The sequence below is a fragment of the Felis catus genome, chromosome A3 (genome assembly GCF_018350175.1).
Source record: "Felis catus isolate Fca126 chromosome A3, F.catus_Fca126_mat1.0, whole genome shotgun sequence".
In the NCBI taxonomy this organism is placed as follows: domain Eukaryota; kingdom Metazoa; phylum Chordata; class Mammalia; order Carnivora; family Felidae; genus Felis; species Felis catus.
Genome location: NC_058370.1, coordinates 137,869,640 through 137,893,313, shown reverse-complemented (window position 1 = coordinate 137,893,313; position 23,674 = coordinate 137,869,640). Strand labels below are relative to the sequence as shown.

At 49.2% G+C, this 23,674-nt stretch overlaps 1 protein-coding gene across 5 annotated transcripts in view; it reads left to right on the top strand.

Moving 5' to 3' along the window:
• Positions 1–23,674, top strand: part of LOC123384648 (vegetative cell wall protein gp1-like) — a 69,133-nt gene that overhangs the window by 35,872 nt on the left and 9,587 nt on the right. The window contains exons 2-3 of one of the 5 annotated variants that reach the window (XM_045055012.1): positions 15,658–15,780; positions 19,017–19,632. The exons of 3 other annotated variants lie outside the window; for them this stretch is intronic. In XM_045055012.1, the coding sequence (XP_044910947.1) occupies positions 15,658–15,732 (75 nt within the window). In that variant the 3' untranslated portion in view covers positions 15,733–15,780; positions 19,017–19,632. Of the gene's footprint in view, positions 1–15,657; positions 15,781–19,016; positions 19,633–23,674 lie in introns of those variants that run through there. One more of the 5 variants, XM_045055011.1, reaches the window with a different exon arrangement.

Genomic DNA, 23,674 nt, shown 5'->3' with positions numbered 1-23,674 from the left:
AAGAGGGGCCCATCAGAGCACGAGGGAGCAAAGTGGCGGGCAGGACCGGACACTCGGGGGCAGGGGACAGAGAGGAACTGAGGGGGGACTGAACAAGGCTGGGAGCCAGACGCCAGGGGGCCCCCGGGCTCAGGTCAGAAGAGAAAGGGCAGAGGACGAGAGGAGAAAAACACAAAGGTGGGGGAGGCACCAGATGCAGAGCAAGTCTGAGCACCACTGACGCCCCCCGTGATGTGGCTAGGCCATCAGGGGACTTCCAGGGCCGCTGCTGTCTGTGGTCTGGGGGCTGGCCTGTCCCCCGGACTCCGATCTCCCTGAAAGCAGTTACCCCTGGGAGAGAACCAGGGTCACATTATAAAGGAAATTCCAGCTTCCAGACAGCCAGGGAAGGGCTTCCCGGGAGGGGCCGGCAGACGGTCAGAACCGCTTCGTGAACACCTAGGAGGGATCAGGAGTTGGGCTTACTGTGTCTTTCCTTCTTTACGTCCTAATTAACCGAGTTTTTTTTTTTTTAAACGTTTTTATTTATTTTTGAGAGACAGGGCATAAGCAGGGGAGGGGCAGAGAGACACAGAATCCGAAGCAGGCTCCAGGCTCCGACCTGTCAGCACAGAGCCCGACGTGGGGCTTGAACCCACAAACCATGAGATCGTGACCTGAGCCGAAGTCAGATGCTCAACTGACTGAGCCCCCCAGGCGCCCCAAAAACTAACCAAGTTGTGAATCGTTGTCATCAAGATAGTAACCCTGATAGAAATGACAACTACCACTCCGTGAGCTTTTTTTCTCAGTCCTTTGTCTTCTGACCCACAGCCATAGTGTAAGGTAGAGGGTGTTGCAAAGGGGAAAGTGAGGCTCGGACAGGTCGCACAAGTAGCCCCAGCCTATGTGGCTGGCAAGCCGTGGCACAGACCATGACTCGGAGCGTGTCAGTCCCACCTCAATGCCCAGGCCGGGGGTTTCAAACTTCCGGGCACAGTAGCGACTCAGGATTATCAATCTCCTTTTGCACAAAAGGGATTGAGGCTCAGGGGGTCCGAGGTGGACAGAACATCTGTGGCTGTGTGGAACGGATGCAGGCTTGGACTCGGGTCACCTGAGCCTAGAGTCCCGTCTTCCCCTGTCCCCACAACGGTGGGACAGTCCCCTCCACAGGTGGGGCCCTGTGGGGTCCACCACGTGCTCCCTGGCTCCCCCCTTTATAAATCTGGTAAAGGCAAGGGCACAGGGCACGGGGAGCGTCTCAGGGAGCAGCTTTTGGGGTCTGTGAGGAAGGGGAAGGACAGTGCACCTCCTCCCACACACGCAGTGCGAGGGCTCGGCTGTGGGGGCCGGGACCCTGGGGGTGCGGGTGGCTTGTCAACACTATCTGCAGGCGTGAACCTGGGGCCCACGGTCCCTCCCACCTCCCACGGGATGGGGCAGTAGCCACGGGGCTGTGCCTGTCGACACCCACGGCCCCCGAGGGTGGGGATGGTTATTCTCTCTCTCTGGGGAAGAAGCTGGAACTGGGGTGAGCAGCTGACTTCCCCACGGCTGTTCCTCGTGCTCCGTCACTCAGCCTGGACTGGTGCCGGGTCCGTGTGGCTCCAGACACGGCTGGTCCACCGCGACCATATCTCATTGCGAGTTCGCACGTCCAGAAGGAAGAGGAGGCAAAGATATTTAAGCCTTTTTATTTTTTTATTTTTATTTATTTATTTATTTTTTCTATCTGTGAAATTAGTTGGATACCTTAGATTGCATAATATTCCACCATTAAAGTTAATAAAGGTATTGTTTTATTTAAAACTTTTTTTTTTTTTCTCAACGTTTATTTATTTCTGGGACAGAGAGAGACAGAGCATGAACGGGCGAGGGACAGAGAGAGAGGGAGACACAGATTCGGAAACAGGCTCCAGGCTCTGAGCCATCTGCCCAGAGCCCGATGCGGGGCTCGAACTCACGGACCGCGAGATCGTGACCTGGCTGAAGTCGGACGCTTAACCGACTGCGCCACCCAGGCGCCCCTATTTAACCCTTTTTAAAAAATGACAGTATTTTATTTTTCTCCTTCCCTCCTCTCTCCCCACTCTGGGTCTCTCTCCCTCTCTCTCTTTCAAGCTACGCCCCGGAAAGGTTGACGTCAAGGCAAATGTAGAAAATCTTCAAATGAGATTGGGTGCCTCGTGATTTGGACTCCTCTGTGTTGTCCTTCTATGAACACAGATAATCAAAAGTTGGCTTTATCTTTCTGTTTATTGATCTGTCTACCCATATGCTTATCAGCCTGTGTTCTTTAATGTGGGAAGGGGTCAGAGTTCATGGAATTCGGTTGCAAACTTCTATCAATGCAACATGTCTTACTGGTTGTGCTGTAATATCCCTAAACAGAAGGTGTGGTGCCGACAGGGAGACCCCCCCGTTTTACCTGCCTCTGTTTTTCTCAGTTCCTCCAAGTTACAGAGATAATCATCGTATGTGGCCATTCTTTGTGGTCAGGAAAGGCATTGAAGCAGCCTCTGGAGGGCAGAACTCACAAGGCAGGGGTGGGCGGAAAGGGCAGAGGACACTGTGTGGCCACGCTCCGTCCTGGCCCCTGACAGTGCGAGCACAGTGAGTTCTAGACTACGCGGTGATGGTCCCTGGCATTTGCCATGTCGTCCAGTGGGGTCTACTTGCCGACATTTTGTCCACCTGTCCCTGGTGGCCGAGGGGACAGGACGCAGGGGTGGGCAGCGTGTCTATACAGAGCCCTGGGTCTTCCCGTGTTTAAATGAATGTTTATCCAAAAAAAGAAACCAGTAGCCTGAGTTTTTACTCTCTCTGTGGCCAAAAGGTACCTGTTTCTTTTCCAGACGGTTTCCTTGCTGAATCACTTTTCCCATGGGCCCCAGAGGTTTGGGCTCTGGCACTGGGCCGCAGGGAGCCGGGGAGCCTTTCCAGCTGGGCCTTGGGACGGGGAGGCCGGGAAGACTCCGGGACGGTGCTGGGTTGATGTGAGAGTGGCTGCCTGTCACTGGCCTGTCACTGCCGGGCTGGGTTGCTTGGGTGCGGAGGCATCTGGGGGAGTCCCGGACCCAGAGGACAAGGCGGAAGGGAGATTCACCTTGACTCTGTGCTTCCGTGCAGCGTGGGAACTAGAGGGTTCCGGCCTAGGCTCATTCTTTGCCCTAAAAGGCAGGAAGCTAAGGTGGTGGAGAGCCTGCATGCATTTTGGGGGTGTAGAAACGTTCAGTCTGTAGCATGGGTGAGACAGTAATAATGCCATTATGACTGAAGGCGTCCCCCGCCACTCATATGTTAAATCCCAACCCTGAGGTGATGGTGTTAGGAGGTGGGCCTTTGAGAAGTGAGCAGGTCGTGAGGCTGGACCCTCGTGTGGGATTAGTGCCCTTGTGGAAAGAGGCAGGAGAGCTAAGCCCACCCTCTTTCTGCCATGTGAGGACACAAGAAGCCAGCAGGTTGTCATCTGACCGTGTCGGTGCCTGGATCTCATGCTTTCGGCGTCCGCGGCTGTGAGGAGGGGACGTCTGTCGTACGAGCCGCCCACCGTATGGTGCTTTGTTCTGGCAATCAGGACGGAGACAGACACTTACCTTGCGTCTGTGTGATGTGAGCTTCTCTCTGTCTCTTCACCTGTCTGTATCTGTCTCTCTCTGAATCTCTCTTTTTTCTCTGTCTAGATGGAAGAAACATTTTCTCTCTCTCTCCCTACACCGAAAATTGCCCATCACACCCAGCTTTGTAAACAGCCTGTGTCATTGCCCCTCAGCCTTTCACATTTGATAAAATTATCAAGGTTGCTTTTCGTTAGAGTTTTCCTTCTGTCTCGCTGATAAAGTGTCCAAGGTGCCTATCCAGATAGAGGTATAGATGTATAGATATTTGTATGCCGTTTCTTATTCAGAAAAGGGACCAGGAACCTCCTTTTGTCCTTTGATATTTGAAAGACAGAAACCCCACTTATGTATGGGAAGGCAGCCTGTTCTCTGAGCCTCCTGGCTGGAGACCCCATGGTGCGAGCAGCACACAGGGGCCTGGGAGGTCTGAGGAAACATCAGGACTGACTCTGGCATTCCAAGTTCCGTGGCCATAAAGAAGGCTGCTCCCCGCCACTCAAGGGCAGAAACTTTCAATGTAAAATGCTTCTCCTTAAATCCATTAACTGTAATTATAATCAAGGATGCACTACTGGTTGAGTTTCGGTCTAATTTTCTAAAGCCATAGTCTAAGAGGATCCGCAGAAGCCCCGACGACATCACGTGGTTTCTGCAAACCTCCAACGATGAACCGTTTCACGAATCATCCCATGAGGAGGACCTGGTCACAACACTGCAGGATAAACCTGGCAAATGACCCATGTTTTCAATAACTACATGAAACCAACAGTTGACTGACCATTGCCGTCTGAGCTACTGCAATGGTTCGTTGAGTGTTTTTGAATCGGGAAACATGTACGGAGCACCCCCTACCGTGGGCTGGATACTGTGCTGAACACTAGCTAAATAGTGTAATGTTGGAATGGGTTCATGTTCCAGAGGGGGAGAGACTGCTCCCTGTTGAAAAGATTTTATTTCAGGCTATCACTTGTCTGATTATGTAACAGTGTTCTGTGCAAATGGCAGGTGCAGGTAAAAGATAGATGAATAGGTAGGCAGGTGCTAGATGGAGAAAATATGGATGGATGGATAGATAGAAGGTAGATGGATGGGTGGATAGATAGACGAATGGATAGAGCGATAATAGGAGATAGATGATGGAGGGATGGAGGGACGGAGGGACAGATCATTTATGAAAACGAAACACTGTCTGCACTGTCAGGTAAACTCTGACGCCCTTCTGGCAGTCACTGTTGACTTTACAAGGGCCTTATTCACGTGACTAAAATCTCCACTGTAGTTCGTAAAGTGACTTACTGTACATGTGTTGCCTTGGGTAGCAGATTCTTTGGCTCTGCTTCAGAAGTGATTGTGAGGCATCCATTTTATTTAAACTAGCAAATGAGAAATGTCTGCCTTTCTCCAGTCTGCCTGTTGTTTTAATAATTGAAGAACCACCTTGCCTGCAAAAATGTCCCAGATACTTAAAGGTACAGGAGTAGTGTGTGATAGCAGAAGAATAGAGAGATTAGGAAGCAGTATGAATTATGACCCCTGAGAGTCTATAGTCAGAAAAAAAAAAGTCCTGGAAAGTTGTCTGATGTAAATCGTATATATTCGGTCTTCATTGCAAAGAAAAACAAAATTTCCAAAAAAGGGAAATGTTTGTTAATTCAAAAGTAACCAATGTCATGCCTTTATTTTATTTATGTTCTCGTAGCACGCTCTTGTAGGTATTTCTTGCTTTAATCCCTTGAATTTCCATAAACGTTTCTTAAGTCAATCCATCAATCTGTGTTTTCTGAGCTAAACAAAGAAATCAAATGTACTGCAATTCAGAGACGAAAATGCTTTTTTCCTCCAAATGAAGCTAATGCAATGTAGCAGATACTCCCTAGCAAAAATATCACTCTTACTTAGTCACAATAGATTTCCATTGGAGATACTGTGAGCTGCACAAGGTATGAAAGCTCTTCATATAAGTACATCATGGCCAATAAGCAGCCTAATATATCTTAGAACCATTGGGAAGAGACAAATAGAAAAGAAGAAAGAAAAACATTACAACGTGTGATGGAACAGTTTGTGCATTCCCTTCTCTCCATCGTGAAACTAGCCCATGTTCTTGATCTGAAAGAAATATCGCCTTTCAAGTTTGCATGTTGTTGAAATATTTATAACCCTGGTGCTGAGAGCCCAGAATGGCATACAGGGTGTGGAGTGAAGGTTTCCTTCAAGCCCTGTGAAATGGGCCGGTGGGCAGATCCCCTGGACGAGGTTTGGATCGTCTCTGGGCCTTGTCAGATGGTCTCTGTCTAGATAAACCAAGTGGCAACCAGAGGACCACAGGATGTGAGCCAAGTACTTGAAATAAGATGTTATTCTTCCCATCTTCCTTCCATCACACAAGTTTCTTGGTTCGGCCGCATGGCAGACATGGTCCTTGGTGGTAAGGACAGGAAAGGGTGGGAGGCATTGGGCACAGAAGTGGAGAACCTCAGATCAGGTGCTCTTTGCGAATGCAGGTTGTTCGGGTCTATTCGTGGTTGGGAGCTGGGTTGACAGGCACAGCAGTCATGGTCTTTCTGCTGGTTTACAGGCCAGAGAGTGGGCAGCACGCGTCTTCCAAGCATCCATCCAGCTCTACTGTGGCAGCTGTGCAGATACTTTCTGGGGGTGCTCATGGGGGCCCCGGTCCTGCGGAGACGCGGGTGGTTTTGGCAGCTCCCCTGCTCCTGGAGGGTGAGGCTGGAACACTCTGCATCAGCTGACCACGTAATGGCTGTCGAATGGCCCCTTGCGGGGAACACCACACGTTACCCTCTGACTCCACTTTCGATCCGGGCAGGAACCGCTTGCTTTATATTTGTCGTTATGTTTAATGATTTGTAAAATCAACAGCTACACAAATTGCCACTCTCCAGGCTTGCAGTACCTCCCTTCTGTGCCCAATACCTGCCTTCCTGGACCGAGTTGTTTCTCTCGCGGGCATGTTGTTTCTGAAATCTGATACAGAGCGGGCCTGGGAAGCGCTGGTCGGCGTTTCTGGCGACATCTCCAGTGCTTTCCATGTGTGGTTCTTGACGGCTTATCTCGTACCTGCTTGTCAAAGGGCTCATTTGATTCTGACGACAGCCCTGTGAGGGAGCCTCAGCAGCCTGTCCTCTTCCCTTTTGTAGATGAGCAAACCGAGGCTCAGAGAAAAGTAAGTGGCCCAGCTGGTCAGCAGTAGAGGCACAGGGCGAGGACCTAGGCCCTGAATCTCTGTGCAGAGGGTGATGTCGGTGGAGGATCTTGGCCTGGCAAAGGGGTTGGAGCCGTGAGAGCTGGATGTGCACCCGGGTCGGCATTTCACATTGGCCACCTGTCCAGGTCGGGACGATAGTGCACGTCTGTACACGTCTGTGTCTATGGTCAGGCCGGTGTCAGGGGCAGGGCCCGGTACAAGGCCGATGTTTGATAAATGCCAGTTCCCTGCCTCTCCCTCAAATCCTGAAATCTGATAACCCACATATCCAAAAGTTGGGTGAGCGAGTCATATTTACCGTTAGAATATTGACTCCATTTTGGAATTTACTCAGCAAATTGTTTACTCATGGGAATAACAATTTCTAGAGGGAGAATGATGGATTTGAATTTATTCTGGAGCTTGTCCGAAGTCTAGAAGAACTCAGGGATAGTCGGGACAAGAGCACAGTTGCCTGGGCCAGCACATGGCTGTGATCACACCTGATGCCCGTCGCGGTGCTCATCAGCCAGTCCGTGAGCCTCCACTTGGTCCCATTTATGTCCCCACCAGGTGTGCCCAGGTGACTGCACACCAGCGAATTTACGTCCCTACACTTGCTTGTGGCCTACTTGCTCGAGACATCCCCCTGCTCCTCATTGGGTCCCTCAGTCCTTTGGCCAGTGTCACTGTGTGTGACAAAGTCCACCAGAGCTTCTTCGATGGTGGGGAAGGGGCTAAGAAAGAGAGGAAGTGAAAAAAGAGCTTAGAGTAGGCGAAGAACCAAAACAAGTCGTATGCAGTTATTTTATGAGCCCCAAGCAGGATTGACAACCCCACAAATCTGCATGCAGACACGTTATGATGAGAGGGCAGAACGCCAAAGATGAGAGACCACTTTAGAAGCGAGAGAGACAGGTCACCTTTGTAAGAACCACAGCTGGAATGACGGCAAGTGTCAGCAGAAACAACGGAAGCTACAAGACAAGACACCTAAGCGCTAAGAGAAAATAATGATCAATTGAGGATTTTATACTGGGTAAGCTATTATTCGAGAATTGCACACAAATAAGATATTTTAGCCTACTTCTTAGAAAATTTAAAACGTACCTAAAGTAAAACAAGAAAAGACCATTTAAATAATCTTTTAATATTAAATCTATTGTATCAGTAGTTTCAATACCAGACCTGAAGACTTTTATATTCAGTTCCAAGAAACATCCCAGGGATATGCATCCCAACTATGAAAGAGCAGAGAGGGGAGAGATGTGAGACATTCATTTCACGTCTTCTGTATGACCTTGATATCAAAATCAGGAAACAGTAAAAAATCACGTGCTGATCTCCCTGGGTGGCTCAGTCGTTGAACATCCGGCTCTTGGTTTCTTCTCAGGTCATGATCTCACAGTTTATGAGTTTGAGCCCCACACTGGGATCTGTGCTGACAGCACATAGCCTGCTTGGGATTTCCTTTCTCCCTCTTTCTCTGCCCTTCTTCCCCATCTTGCCCAGTCTCTCTCTCAAAAATAAATAAACATTAAAAAAATTACATGCTAATCTCTACGTGAGAGATTATTAGCAAACCAGTTCCAGAGGTGCAGATAAAAGTACTTCCTGACAAAGCGGGGTTATCATAGGAATATAAAGATATTTATCATTAGGAAAGCATTCATACAGGTCAGCTCTTTTCAGTGATTAAATGGGAAGAAAACACATCTCACTGTGGAAGCTACACAGGAAGGACTTGGTGTGGGACTCAATGCTGTTAGGAAGGCTCAGTGTTGCAAGATCCACATTTATCCCCGAAGGGAAGCAATTCTATCTAATGTCCCCGAGGGTGTTCTTTTCTTTTCCTTTTTTGAATGTGACAAGCTCTTGCAAGCAAAGACTATTGTCCTGGTTACCATGGCTGTGTAACAAGCCACCCTGAAGCTTGGCGGCTCTCAGCCTTTATTTTTCCCGGCAGTCCGCAATCTGGGCAGGGTGTGGTGGGCGCAGCTCCTCTCGGCTTTCCTGGGTGACAGCTCCCCAGCCTGGGGGCTACGTGCCGGCCGGAATCATCTAGAATGGCTTGTAGTCACATCTGGTGCCTGGGCTCTCTGGACACAACCTGCTGAGCATGGCATTAGATGTGTTCCTTGAACATCTCTCTCCGTCCTCAGGGTCGCTGGGCTTCGTGTCTTGGCTCGGGCTCCGAGGCCTGTGTCGCAAGCTAAAGCTGTATCCTTTTGTGATCTGGCCTTGGAACCACTCTCTGTTGCGTGGGCCAGTCTCAGGACCCCACGGTGATTAGGGAAAGGGGGCGGACAGTCCTCTGCTGGTGGAAGTGTGAACAACATGAGTGAGCGTGCGTGTAAAACAACCTGCCAGTAATATTGAAGGCAAGTTTGACAAACAAGGAATTCCTCTGCTAACCCCATCAGATGACTATGGCGGAGGTGCGGTCCTTATCCAAGCACACGGAGAAACCGAGGACCCTATACTTTGTCGGTAATAGTCACAGCTCACACAGAGCACCTACTACGTGCCGGGCATTTTGCACACATTATTTCTCATTCTTATAGAACCCTTGAGGAGTAGATCTGAAAGGTAAGGCGTTACGTCCCTCGCAGTAGATCACAGACCTGCTGAGTGCTGGAGCCTGGATTTGAATCTAGAACCAGACTGCGTGCCATCTCACCCCCCTGGGATGCCGGCTCTCATCTCACACTTCTCTCCGGTACTTGCCTTTCCCCGAAGTCTCTCTCTGCCCTCCAGACTTGTGTCAATTCACTTTCTTTCTGCTCATCTCTGGAGCGTCAGTCATCACCCCGGAGCTGTTTCTGACAGCCTCTTCTCTGAGACAGGGTGAGTCTGTCCTTACGTTCATAACACAATGTGGGGGGCAGCAGAGGCAGGATTCACATGTCCTCTCCAGCCCGGGGCGGGGGGGGGGGGGTAGGTATTTGCCAGAGATACGACAAAACCGTCAAAGGTTACGAAATTCAGCTATGTAAAATTTAAAACACCGACCACTATTTGTGAACTAAAAATGGAAGAGCTGCATTTTAAAACGTCAAGAATGAAACAGCGAACAGAAGCACTAACTAAGCACGTCCGTGTCACGCCGGGTAGGCTGGCTCTGGAGCCGCTTGAGTCCTGGGGAGCGGTCCCCTCCTGTCGCCGCCTGGCTGGCTTCCCACCAGGCGCACAGGCTTCCGTGCGTGAGGACTGGCGGCCGTGGCTGCGGTCTGGGTCATGGTAATTAGTGGAAACCCCTTCTTGCTCGCAGGGGGTGCCCGGGGGTTTCTGTGCCAGCCTCTCCCTGTCTGTCGCCCTGTCTCCCGGCACCCTGGCCCCTGGTCGGAGATGCCAGGGAAACGGGGAGAGGGTCCCAGAACTCTGTCCTTTCCCAAGTTCACGAAGACCTTCCCCTCGACCACCTGTTACGTGTCTTGTGCCTTGACTTCATGGGAAGATTTGCACTGAAATGCGTTCCCGGTTCTGATTGGAGGGGGGATCCCGTTGTGTTTCCTCCCGTGTACGTAACCAGTGGCCGTTCCATGCCTTTTCCTCTGTAGCTGGAGCTCCTCACGCAGACACAGTCCCAGAACGTCCGTTGTCACACGGTCACAGCCTTGTTCCTGGGCTCTCGGCTCTGCTGCATCGGTCTGTGCTTCTCACTGCGTCGAACTCACGGTGTCTTCCGTTACTCGAGCCTCACGAGCGCTGGCATCTCCGAGGACAGTTCCTCTGTCCCCTTGCCCGCCGTGGCCTTGTTCTTAATCTTCGTCAAAGTCTGGCCAATAGGAGCTTTTGTTTTTCCATACACTGTCCATAATTGGCTTTCCGAGTTCTTCTAAACACGGCTGGGGTCTTGATGGAGACTGCTTTGAAGAGAGATTAATCGCAGAGAATTTATAGCCTTCCATCGTAAGCTTTCCTTTCCACGAGCGTGGATCTTTCCCTCAACTTATTAAAGGTATTTTTTATGTTAGAATATATAATTTTAAAAAACATATCGTTGTCGATAGCCACAAAAATATCACACATACATGAAGATGATCAATGTTTCTCATGGCACTTAATATTCTCCGTAAAGATCTTGTTCATCTTTGGTTAGATTTTTTTTTTCTTGTATTTTTGTTGTTGCTATGGAGAATTGCGAGCTTATGTTTTCTCACATTTGTTCCTGGTGACAGAAATGCCACGGACTTGTGTGTGTTGATTTCATGTCCAGCGACCTTGCTGACTTTCTTATTAATTCAATGATCTAACTGTAGATTCTTTTGGTCTTTCTGTGTACAATCTTCTTTCTTTTAGATCCTTTTACATCTTTTCAGTTTTTCCCTTTCTTATCTTTTCTTTTCCCCCCACAGTTCAGTATTGAATAGAAGTGGTGACAGAGAGTACTCTTACCTTATTCTTGCTCTTAAAGGGAATGTTTTACACCTTTCGTTGTTGACTTACATTTGAAGCAATTTTTTATTTTAACACTCGCTGTTAGGTTATTCCTAGTTTGCTAAGAGTTTTTATCTCGAATTTAAGTGAATTTTATAGAATTATTTCATTGCGTCTGTTGGGATAATCATGTGGGTTTTGTTATTAATTGTGTTATGAATCTACGAATGTCATCAATTACTTTAATAAATTAAAAAAAAAAATTTTTTTTTCAACGTTTATTTTTGGGACAGAGAGAGACAGAGCATGAACAGGGGAGGGGCAGAGAGAGAGGGAGACACAGAATCAGAAACAGGCTCCAGGCTCCGAGCCATCAGCCCAGAGCCCGACTCGGGGCTCGAACTCACGGACCGCGAGATTGTGACCTGGCTGAAGTCGGACGCTTAACCGACTGCGCCACCCAGGTGCCCCTACTTTAATAAATTTTTAAATGGTGGACAAATGTTGTATTCCTGGCATAAGCCCAACCTAGTCATAGTTTATTTTTATTTTCCTTTATTTCTTACATTTAAAAATTTTCTTTGTCTTTTTGCACCAGCAAGGACTTCCGGCACGGTGTTAAGGAGGAGTGGGGAGCAGGGACACCCCTGCCTTGTTTCTGAACTTAAGGGGAAATTATTCAGTTTGTCACCATTAGGCATGATGCTAACTGTATTTTTTTGGTGGCTGTTCTAACAAGGTGAGAAAGTTCTCCTGTATTTTCACTGAGAAGTTTTTCGTGGATGGGTATGGATTTTTGTCAGATTTTTTCCCTATGCTAATTGACACATGGTCATGTGATTCTTCTCTGTAGCCTGTCGATGTGGTGTAGTCCAGAGGCTTATTTTCAAATGTTGGTCCAGTCTTACCTCCCTGTGGTGAGTCCACTTGATCTTGGCGTAGAGTTCTTTTTTTATATTTTGTTGTATGTGACTTGCTGATAGTTTATTGAGGGTTTTTGCGTCTTTATTCATAAGAGATCCTGGTCTGTAGTTTTCCTTTTTCTTCATGCGTTTTATCAGGTTTTAGTATTTGGGTGATGCTGGCCTCATAGAATGGATTACGAAGTATTCTCTCTGCTTCCGTTTTCTGGAAGACACTGTGGAGAATTGGTATAATTTCTCTCTCAGTAGTTTGGGAGCATTCACCAGTAAATTTATTTGGTAGATGTTAGACCTGTCCAGATGATCTGTCTTACCTGGGTGGGTTTGGTAGTTTTTTATCTTTTTTTCTTTAAGTTTATTTTAATTTACTTTGAGAGAGAGATAGCGAGCAAGTGGGGGAGGGGCAGAGAGAGAAGGAGACAGAATCGGAAGCAGGCTCCAGGCTCCGAGCTGTCAGCACAGAACCCAACGTGGGGCTCGAACTCACAAGCCCAAGATCATGACCTGAGCTGAAGTCGGACGTTCAACCGACCAAGCCACCCAGGCGCCCCCAATGATAATGTGTTTTGAGACTAGGCAGCCCTATGGTGTTTTCCAAAATGTCTGTGCTACATAATGCTGTGGGAAAAGAGGTCCTGTGCTTAATAAATTTAAACGGAGACCTAATAGAATTTCAATCAAAGTGTCTTTGACTTAACATTTAAAGACAAGTTTAACCAGAGCTAATCAACATTACTTTGTTGTGGGACTTCTCCGGACTTCTGATATGTCAATGACCAGTGTTAGCTTCCACGAGTAGGAAGGAGTCTTGTGGGTAATTTCTCATACGAACACGGGACAGTTTTTGTCAGGTTTTCTCTCAGGATGGGTCCCACAGAACACCTTGGAGATGCTGGGGTAAACATAAGTGTCCTCTGAAAGTTCTGGGCCTCTGCTTAAGAGGTGCAGTTGGCGAAGTGACAAGACAGAGGTGGAAGCCAAGGTCTCCACGAAGAGCCGCCCTTACCGTAAACCCGGGGTGGCAGTGACTTCGCGTCGCGGAGGAATTTGTGAGGCTGCACCGGCAGACATGAAGTCGCTAAGCTCACTTGTTATTGATGGTTGTGACTTGCAACTTCTAACGTAGTGGAGAAAGACCTAAAACGTAAGCTTGCTTTCCTTCACCGCTCGCCAGGGAAGTTCCCAGTGGCCCCATTCTAATGATTGCCGACCATCCTAAATACCCTTTAGCTCTCAGCCCTCTCCCCCATCTAACTCTGGTAAGTGTATGTGCGCTTAGCCACGATTCTTCGTCACATAAAAAGGTGAGTTATTTCGTACTTCTTTGTTTTTTTTTTTTTTTTCAACGTTTATTTATTTTGGGGACAGAGAGAGACAGAGCATGAACGGGGGAGGGGCAGAGAGAGAGGGAGACACAGAATCAGAAGCAGGCTCCAGGCTCCGAGCCATCAGCCCAGAGCCTGACGCGGGGCTCGAACTCCCGGACCGCGAGATCGTGACCTGGCTGAAGTCGGACGCTTAACCGACTGTGCCACCCAGGCACCCCGAGGCTTTTTTTTTTTAAATTAAGTTTTAATTTATTTATTTTGAGAGAGACAGAGAGACAGAGTGTGAGCAGGGGAGGGGCAGAGAGAGAGGGAGACACAGAATCGGAAACAGGCTCCAGGCTCCGAGCCATCAGCCCAGAGCCTGACGTGGGGCTCGAACTCACGGACCGCGAGATCGTGACCTGGCTGAAGTCGGACGCTTAACCAACTGCGCCACCCAGGCGCCCCGACATTTCGTACTTCTTAAGCGGTTTCAAACAACTTTTATGGAACAGGTAGAGATTTAGACAGAAACCAACCAACCAAACAAACAGATAAAGAAGTAAGAGCCATCCATGTGCAGTCTTCCCTGTTCAAATCATCGTAATGCCCTCGCGTTTCTTGTCCATCCAAATTGGTGGCCTTGAGCCCCGTGTTAGTCTGTTGGGGCTGCCATACAGATACCACAGACCGGGGGCTTAAACGACAGGCATTCACTCCGCCAAGTTCTGGGGTCTGGGAGCCCAAGATCCAGGCACTGGTACGTCCTGCGTCCGGTGCCGTCTGTCTTCCTGGTTTTGCAGGTGGCACTGTTCTTGCTGTGTCCTTACGTTGTGGTGAGAGAGCTCTTGGGTCTCTCCCTCTGTTAAAAGGACACTAAGCCCATCGTGGGGACTCCACCCTCAGGACCTCATCACCCCAGTGGTCCTTCCTCCTGACACCATCGCACTGGGGTTGGGTTCCAGCATATGGATTTTGGAGGGACGCAGTCTGTCTGCAGCGGGTGCCTACGGTCTCTCCCATCAGCCCCTCGGGTCGCTTCCTCGCACTGTCTTCAAGCCCCGCTTCTCTGTCTCTCGCTGTGAATCTGCCTCAATTATTCTGCTCTCCTGTCACCAGCTTGGTCTCCCCGATCCCTCACCTTCCATCCCGAGGGCCCGGCACTTACCCTGACGATCAAAAGAGGTGGGGAGCAGGTGACGGAGGAGGTTCTCACAGCCTCGTTTCCGTCACCGCCAGGGGCTGCCCCGTTCCACTGAGAAGACACGTCCTCAGCAAGTGGTGTCAACCCCAGTTGCGCCTCCTTCACATCCCAGAGCCTCTGCCACGCGAGCCTGGTGTCGGTACACTGGCCCCTTACCGGCAGACCCTGTGCCTGCAGGTGAAGCCTCACACCCCCAGTAAGCACGGCCCAGCCTCTCCCCAGCTTCCCGCTCCAATGTCGTGCTCGTGAGCCCTTGCGTTCTGCTTTGTTGGAGCCCCTTTGCCTCGGACTTGGTTTCTTCCTCTCTGAGAAGTGCAGATGCTGGCCTTGGGTCTTCATTTCTCCGCCTCTGAATAACATCTTGCGCGTAAACTTGTGCCCTCTCACGGCCCTGGACAACCAGACTGACCTCCTTCCTCCCCGAAGCTCCCTCTCCCCGACCCGGCCTCAGAACAGAGCACAGTCCTGTGGGTTTCGCTGGTGCAGGAGTTTGGCTTAGCAGCCACCCAAATGGCCAGAAAATAAAGGCAGGGTCCTAAACAAAGACAGTAGAGAAGAATGCACATACTCATACGTTAGACTCGCGTTGCAGACCTACTCGAATGGGAAAATATTTCTCAGTTTAAACACAGTCGCCTTATTTACACGCGGAAGTCTAGGAACATGCGAAGAGTCCTTCCGATGACAAATGCCGAGATGTGAGCATATTTGTGAGTGCAAACAAATGACAGCAAATAATGAATGCAGACAAGTAACTAACACTCACGGGGTGAGACCAACAGACTCTAATCACTTTCCCAATTGGCCTTCCTTCCTGTGGGCTGGTAGTCGTGTTCACCTTTTGCTGTTTACAAATAGACGTGTGCACACTCGCAGGTAGCACGCTCCCCCAGTTACTCTGCGTGGCCCAGGAGCATGGTGTTCCAAGGTTCCGAGTACGTGTTCTTGCTGGATTATCCAAACCTCCCGTTTTTGGTACTGTGCTCCCGATCTACCTTCTTCCAAGCTTCCTGCGGTGCTTTTTGTTTTCTTCCAGAACCCTTTCCCAGGAGCCTCTCCTCCCTTCGCCTCTGGAAACCACAGAACCAGGTGGACGGGGGTTCTTCATTAGGCATCACTGAAAAGGCCTGCGTGATGGCTGCTGGGTCCTCTGCTGAGAGTGAGTTCTCCACGCTTCTCTGGGGTGCCCACGTACTCCCCTTAGAGTTTCCACTTACTTCCGTGAGCTAACGTTCACTTCCGTGGCCATCTCGGGATGTATGGAAAGCGATTCTTACTTTAAACTCAAATGACAAGAATTTATGGCAACAGGAATAAGTAAAGTCAGGGAGATACTGGTGTTTAAATTTTCGGAATTATTTTCTTGAAACCATGTGGCAATTTTACTTTATTTCCTCACGTATACTACCTAAGGATTTAAGCATTTCTTTTATTTTTATTTTTGAGACAGAGAGAGACAGAGCATGAACGGGGGAGGGTCAGAGAGAGAGGGAGACACAGAATCGGAAGCAGGCTCCAGCTCTGAGCCATCAGCCCAGAGTCCGACGCGGGGCTCGAACTCACAGAGCGCGAGATCGTGACCTGAGCTGAAGTTGGACGCTCAACCGACTGAGCCACCCAGGCGCCCCGGATTTAAGCATTTTAATAAGCTGCGAATGTTATAAATGTTTCATTGAACCGTGGATGCTTTAAACCAGTTCATAAGGATGCATACAAAAAGCGCTCATTATTGTTAATTATTAGCAAAACTGGCTTTTTGGTTGAGATCGCAGAACCAGAAGCCAAGCTTTTTGTATGAGATCGCATACAACCAGAGGAGTATGTAACATCGTACATCAATGGGGAGGTCGGTGCCATGCAAATCGGTCCAGATTATTATGGAGAACAGGAGAAAAGGGAAGGCGATCGAGTGAGGACAAATGAAGTGATGTCTAGAGGAATAATACCTTATGAGGCGCTGGATTTTTGCTAGTAATGTTCTCAGTAGTAACATAGGAAAGCACTCTTTTCAAATAATTTGCCGGTGAAAACAAATGAGGTGCGACTCTGAAGTAACAAAGCTAAGTGCTTTGAAGCGATCATAGCAAACTTCGATACTTTCTTCCTGGCTTGGCTTCTTTTCTCTCTGCTCCTCTGGGCTCCTCCTCCCTCGCCGGGAGCTCCCCTTCCTGCAGACCTCACCTGCTCCTTCTCTGTACGTCAGGATGTTCTATTTCTTCGAGTGCGTTTGCCCTTGCGGTTTCATCTACTCTGATTGTCACACACGCATCCCTGCTCCTGCGTGATCCCCGCCTTCCCCAATGTCCCTAAAATCTCCCCGAGTCCAACCATCCCTGTCCCCGCTTGCTCCCCTCCCGCACCCTTGCAAACCACAGTCAATCCTGTCCTCTCTTCTCCTCTTGCTACTTCTGGACACGTTACCTGCTTCCGTCCTAGCCTCCTTCTGATCCACAAGGATGTGTGGCCTCGATGTCTGCCTCCCCAGTTAGGTCCTCTGAAGGCGTGGTCATGCCTCTTTCATTTCTGTATTTGTGGCAATGGGTCGTACTAAGTCATAGTAAATGCCCCTAGAGTTGGTTGTTGTTGCATGAATGAATGAGTTCAAGCAAGTCTCTCCACGGGTTGTGACCAAAGGGGACCCACACCATCCTCATAGTCATCAGCTTCCTTGTCCTTAAGGACTTAAAATAGACTAGCATCCAGGTATCCCCCAGTGAGCTTCAGGCAAGTTAAAAACATTTACTAAGCAAACGCAGCCTAAAGACATACCTCATGGTTCTCTGTTCCACCCTGATGGCCAAATAATCATGTTCTTTGTAGACTCTCCAGAGCTACCAGTGTTTTAGAAGAGCCATCCCAGTGAAAGTGCCATGGCTCAGATGTCTCGGGGGCCCTTCCTTTGCGATAGCTCTTGAGTCTCTCTCTGTGTCTCTGTCTGTCTCTCTCTGTCTTACACACACACACGCACACACATACATCCAGACTTGGTACTTTTTCTTAATCCCAGTTTATTCTGATCTGGGCACTGTAATTATTCAGTAGAGGTGACTTTGACTTACTTATCTTAAAAAAAACACAACTTTTTTTAAAAAGAGAAGTTTTAGGTTCATAGCAAAATTGAGGGGAAGTTTCTGAGATTTCCCATATGCCCCCTGCCCCCACACACCCACAGGTCTCCCACTCTGCACAGTCCACCAGAGTGGGACATTTGTTACAATGGATACACCTGTGCTGACACATCACAATCACCCAAAGTCCAGAGTTGACATTAGGCTTTGCTCGTGGTGTTGTCCATTCTATGAGCTTGGAAAAATGGATAATGACGTGTGTCTGCCATTATAATGACAGTCGCACATATTTTCTTGACTTATGTTTGATCTTCTCAGAACTTACCTCAAAGCTAGATTCTCTCTAATACCGAAAAAACGTTAGAAACACAGAGCACTTTCTCTGTGCCAGGTAGAGTTCTGTTTTACAGATATCAACACAATTCTCAGAACAACCTTGTAAGGCAGGTACTACATTATCCAATTTTACCCACAGAGTAAGTAAGGCCAAGTAGGGTTTAATAATCAGTTCAAGGTCATGATGTGAACAATGCCACTGGCTCCGAAGTTGTGACTCTTTTTTTTTTTTAATGTTTATTTATTTTTGAGAGAGAGAGAGAGAGAGAGAGCGCATGAGCAGGGAAGGGGCAGAGAGAGAGGGAGACACAGCATCTGAAGCAGGCTCCATGCTCTGGGCTGTCAGAATAGAGCCTGATGCAGGGCTCAAACTCATGAACTGTGAGATCATGACCTGAGCCGAAGTCGGATGCTCAACCGACGGAGCCACCCAGGTGCCCCCAAAGTTGTGACTCCTAAGGAATGCCTTAGGTTGCTATTTTGACAGCCTCGAAGGTTCTTTCAGAATGGCCTCATCACAGCTGCTCTGGGCCCTGGGATCATCCCTCAGTGACTGGACGACCGACCACGGTGTCAGAGCCTCCTTACCCAACACCCGTGGAAACTCCAGCGTGGGTAGAACATTACCCAGAAATCCACTCTGTGAAGATATTTTGTTTCGGATTTTCTTCATTATATTTCAGAACTGATTTATTTCATTCACAGTCCATTTTCACGGGTTTTGCTCCCAGAGGAATGACCTACCTGGGTATCGAATCTTTACTAATCATTTTCTGCCTGTACCACCTCCAGCGGGGGCAGGGAGGATTTCCCTCACAGGAGTAGATTCCTGTGGCTTCTGCAATGCTCTGTAAGTGTAAGCTGGCCTTCCCACTCTGTACGTGTTATTGATGATGGACGAACGAGGTTCTCAGAGGCATTCTCCCCACCCCCAATACATCAACTCTGTCTTGTCCCCAAGAGTGCTTCTTATTTTTCTTCTCTTTTTCAGATTTGAAACCTGCTCTTTGGTTGATACAAGCGATGTGAACGTTTCCATGTATACTTTTCTTGGCGGTGTCAGAGGCTGTTGAACGCAGGGGCGAGTGGCAGCACGCTACGGGCTCCGGTGTCCCGAGTGTGTGGGTCGGTGTGCGTACTGGGGTCCCCAGGACACCCTCATCCTGGCACTTCCCTACACAAACACACAAACACACAACCATTGTCCTCCTTTCCCCTGACACTTTCTTGCTCAATGGGATCCTGGAGAATTTCTAAACAGTTTCTGTTCTGAGGTCTGTTGACTTATTATTAAGACGATTTTCGGGTGCAGTGCCTGGCCAAAATGGATCTTATATTCAGAAGGTGGGTGAAAGCCTTGCAAAGAGAATATGGGTCCTCAGTTGGGCCCCATTGGTCTTTTTTATTCTCTGGCAGAAATAACTCAGCCCTCTGGGCTGTGGTCGTCAGAAGTTCGCCCTCTAATCCCCTCACTGTTGCTGGTTTCCTGTGACTTCAGATAAGTCACCGTCTCTCGAATGGGGCCACACTTGCCCTACAAGGAAGGCGAATAGAAGCACCAGGCCGTTTCGGACTTGGAAACGTCAGCTGTGCTCAGTCGGAGGGTGGGGGAGGTGGCTGAGGGTGGGAACCAGGGGGCTTCTGACACCCTCTGAAGAGGATTCAGAAACATTTCGCATTTGTACATCTTTAGGCTGAAAGGTAAACATGTTCATCATAATTGTAAACACTTATGGAGACGTTAATTTCCAGGGTCTGTGAATATTAACATTAAAAAGTAAGTATTATATGACTTTTTTCCAAGGGAATCTAAATGCTACAGAGGTTTGATATCGCTGGTTGATTTGAAACCCATGAACAATCTCTTCTTTAATTGGAACTATTACATATTGCTTCCATTCTATTTTCCCCACAGACTTGTATCTTAATATTTTAAAGAACAAAGGTCTTTTGTTGATTATACTGTCCTATTTCTTTGCAACAAAAATGCATACGTGACTGACTAAAAAAATGTCCTTTTACTCTAAGTCTGAAAGTACTGATTGTTTCCTGAATCCAATAATTATTAATCAAATTGATCAAAATAGTGTAAATATAGTAATTTTATTCATTATTAAGTATACAAAATACAGTGTTGGAAATGCCTCTATTAAAAACAATTTTTTTTATTTAAAAATTTTTTTTTAATGTTTATTTTATTTTGAGACAGGGAGAGACAGCATGAACAGGGGAGGGTCAGAGAGAGAGGGAGACACAGAATCTGAAACAGGCTCCAGGCTCTGAGCTGTCAGCACAGAGCCTGACGCGGGGCTCGAACTCATGGACCACGAGATCATGACCTGAGCCGAAGTCGGATGCTTAACCGACTGAGCCACCCAGGCACCCCAAAAACAATTTTTTTAAATGTTCATTTATTTTTGAGAGAGAGACAAAGACAGCATGAGCAGGGGAGGGACAGAGAGAGAGGGAGACACAGAATCCGAAGCGGGCTCCGTGCTCTGAGCTGTCAGCACAGAGCCCAGTGTGGGGCTCGAACTCACGAACCATGAGATCATGACCTGATCTGAAGTCGGACCCTCAACCAGCACCCCCCCAGGCGCCCCGGAAATGCTTCTATTTTTTGATGGGCATGGCTGTTTTGTTTACTTTCCCCTTTTTGGCTCATGGATTCACATATGAGCTAGGATTCACATTATTGCTAGAATGAGGTAAGATTTGCCATCAATTTCATTCATATTTATTGTTATCATACATATAAATAGTGATAAATGTCGTCCGTAGGGATAAACTGATGAAAACGGGAGTTTTTCATGGTGACGCTATTCACCTCTCCGAAGTCCTCAGTCAGAAGCCAAAAAAATCACGTAACTGATGTGTTATCAAAGATTCATTGTAATGACCTATCAGCCAACATCTCAATCAGATCCTGTTAATTTTGTTGAAAGCAAAGGCTCGGGAAACATCTGACGGACGAGAGGGTTCCTTCTCTGATGATTAGAACCACTCACTCCTGGTCCCCACGTGGATACTTAGATGTGCCCCTTAGTCTGACCCCTCGAAGCTTTTCCATCCCAGGGGGGAAGAGGCAGGCTTCTCTTCTGCGAGCGGAAGAGTATTGTTTGAGAGCTGATGGAGGCCGAGTGTCACAGCTGGATTTCAAGGGCTGCATTTAGAGGCTGGTGGTTTGGCCACGGGCTCCTTGACACGCGTCTGCCTGGGCACCGGAATGCAGTCTGCAGGTCGTCTCGGTTGCACATTAGAATATCTGAGTGTCTTAAAAATACCCGCTAAGAAGGCCGATCCCGTGGCTCTGGCGTGCTGTCACGACGTGTTTTCGGAAACGCCCTCCGTGTGATTGGAAAGTGCGTCCAGGCCCGGGAACTGTCGCTTAGATTCGAAGCTGGGTGAGGTCAGAAACCTGGATCGTCGCTCAGCTGAGCATCTTTGCGGACCTGCCCGGCCTCTGGTGAATACATAATGGGGAGTAAAATCCCAGGGGTCGGAACTCAGCAGGCACCAGAGATTCACATCTAAGGCACAGGGGTTTCTGGCTAAGTGGTCAGGGGTCAGGAGACCCCGCAGGAGGCCAGCAGGGCGGCTGCAGTGGCTGTGGTGGCACGGGAGCAGGGGGAGGGGGCGATGCCGAGGACCCGCCCCTGGATCTTGCTCAGAGAACCTCAAGGAGCAGGCCAAGAAGGAGGGCGGCTTCATCCACAGAAGCAGTTTCCAGAACATTGCTGGACAGGGACCCACGTTCATGTGTCAGTCGTGGGAAAGGACTTCATCCCGCGATGTGAGAAATTGTCATTGATGATGTCAGCTTTGGTATTGGACTCCCCGATTTCAAATATCCTGTCTCCTGACCCCGCAGGGCACTTTGGGCTGAGGCCTGGTGCCCGGTGGCCTTCTTCCCCTCCTGTTTCGTCAGACGCAGCAAAGAGATTTCTTTCCCGGGGAGCACCTCTCCTGTCTGGAGAGGTGGGCGGCACTGGTCCGGGAGGCATCCTCCTCCTCCTGGAGACCCGGTTCTCCCCATCCAGGGGCCCCACGTAGACGCTCCCCACTTCCTCGTGCCCTTCCTCTGTCATTCGGCGTCTCCGCATAAATCACTTCATCAAATTGTGTTACATGCCTGCTCTTTACTTATGTGTCTCCAGCTAAAATGTCAGCTTCACAGGGGCGAGGACATGGTTCCTGGCTGTATCCTGAACGCCCAGAAAAGAGTCACGTATACGAGGAGGGGGTAGGCGGGAGAAGGGGGCGAGGGGTTTTCTCTTGGGGACTGGCAGGGAGACGGCTGCACGGCTCCGGGGTGCCCAGCGGCAGCTGCTGGGGTGCTGGGGCCCCCGGCGGCTCGTGTGCGCCCGTCTGCTCAGAACTGGCAGAACCACTTCGGGGAACCTTGCTTGTTTTCACAAGGGCTCTTTGCCCCTCCTGGCCCTGGAATGAGGCCCCGGGCATGACGCAAGCCTTTCGCAGGGTGGGGGTGACTTCCCAAGGTGAGGGTGTCCTCGTACGTCGACACCTCCGTTGTTTGGCTCCCCAGCTGCCTCCTCGCACCGGCCTCCACCGCCCCAGACAGCCCGAGCTGCTCGGGTGACCTACATGTCTGGGGAATCAGCCGCACGGCTTGTTGGAATCCCTTAGGTAGGTCTTGTCGTGTGATAGATTCCTTGCGTTTGTCACCGTCACATTCTTGAAACTCACTCTGAGGTCGGGCTCCAGAAAACCACCTTGCTACGATGTAATAGCCGAGTGAGAAAGGTCAGGTTGCAGAATTCAGCAGACAAATGGCCCAGTGTTAGGTGTTCTGTGGTGAGAGGGCCCCGCCGTTTTGCTCTGTTACAGTTGCCAGCTATTTGCACGTGCAAATAATTATTCCGATGGTGGATGATGCCGCACACATCTGGAGCCCATAAAATCAAGGGCAAGCCATCGCTGGTCCTTGTGAGCGGCTTCATTCAGTTTCCATCTCGTGCCCACAAATGGCTCTGCCTGCAGAGAACCCTGCGGGTTCTAGAAAATGAGCACATACCTGGCACCCCAAGGTACTGGCCGCTAAGGCGTGGGGAAAGCTCGCAGAGGTCAAATCAGGGAGCACGCACCAGCCACAGACGCGGGTCGTAAGGCGGCCGGGTGCTCAGACTGCTTTCTTGTAGAACAAGCCTCGGGTTTGGGACCTCCCGCAACTTCTTAGGTGCTGTCTCAGGACCTACAGTTTCTTTTCCTTGTATTTTGATTTGTTTGCTTTTCCTCATATTTTGTATCTTTTGCCTGTCCTCTCAGGACAGCGAAGCCACATTATCTAGTAGTAGCAGTCGCAAGAGGACGTCATAAGTGCTTCAGGGATACTCAGTCTCCCAGGGACCCTACCTTGGTTATGGAGAAAGAACTTTCCCTTCCCTTCACAAAGGTCACTCTGGTGGTACCAGTTACTGGTCGCCGTTACTCTTTACCGTAACAGCTTCTTTCAGGGTCAGTGCGGTGCCTGTGGAATGTTCTCACAGGCAGGAGTGCAGTCCGTCGAGGGGGCTGCACGGAGCATTCGCCTCTGTGAGATGCTGACCGACTTCAAAAGCAAATGAAATGTGCAGTCATATTTGCAAACTAATAATCACCCCTTGTAAGGATGTCCTCATTACTTTTAAA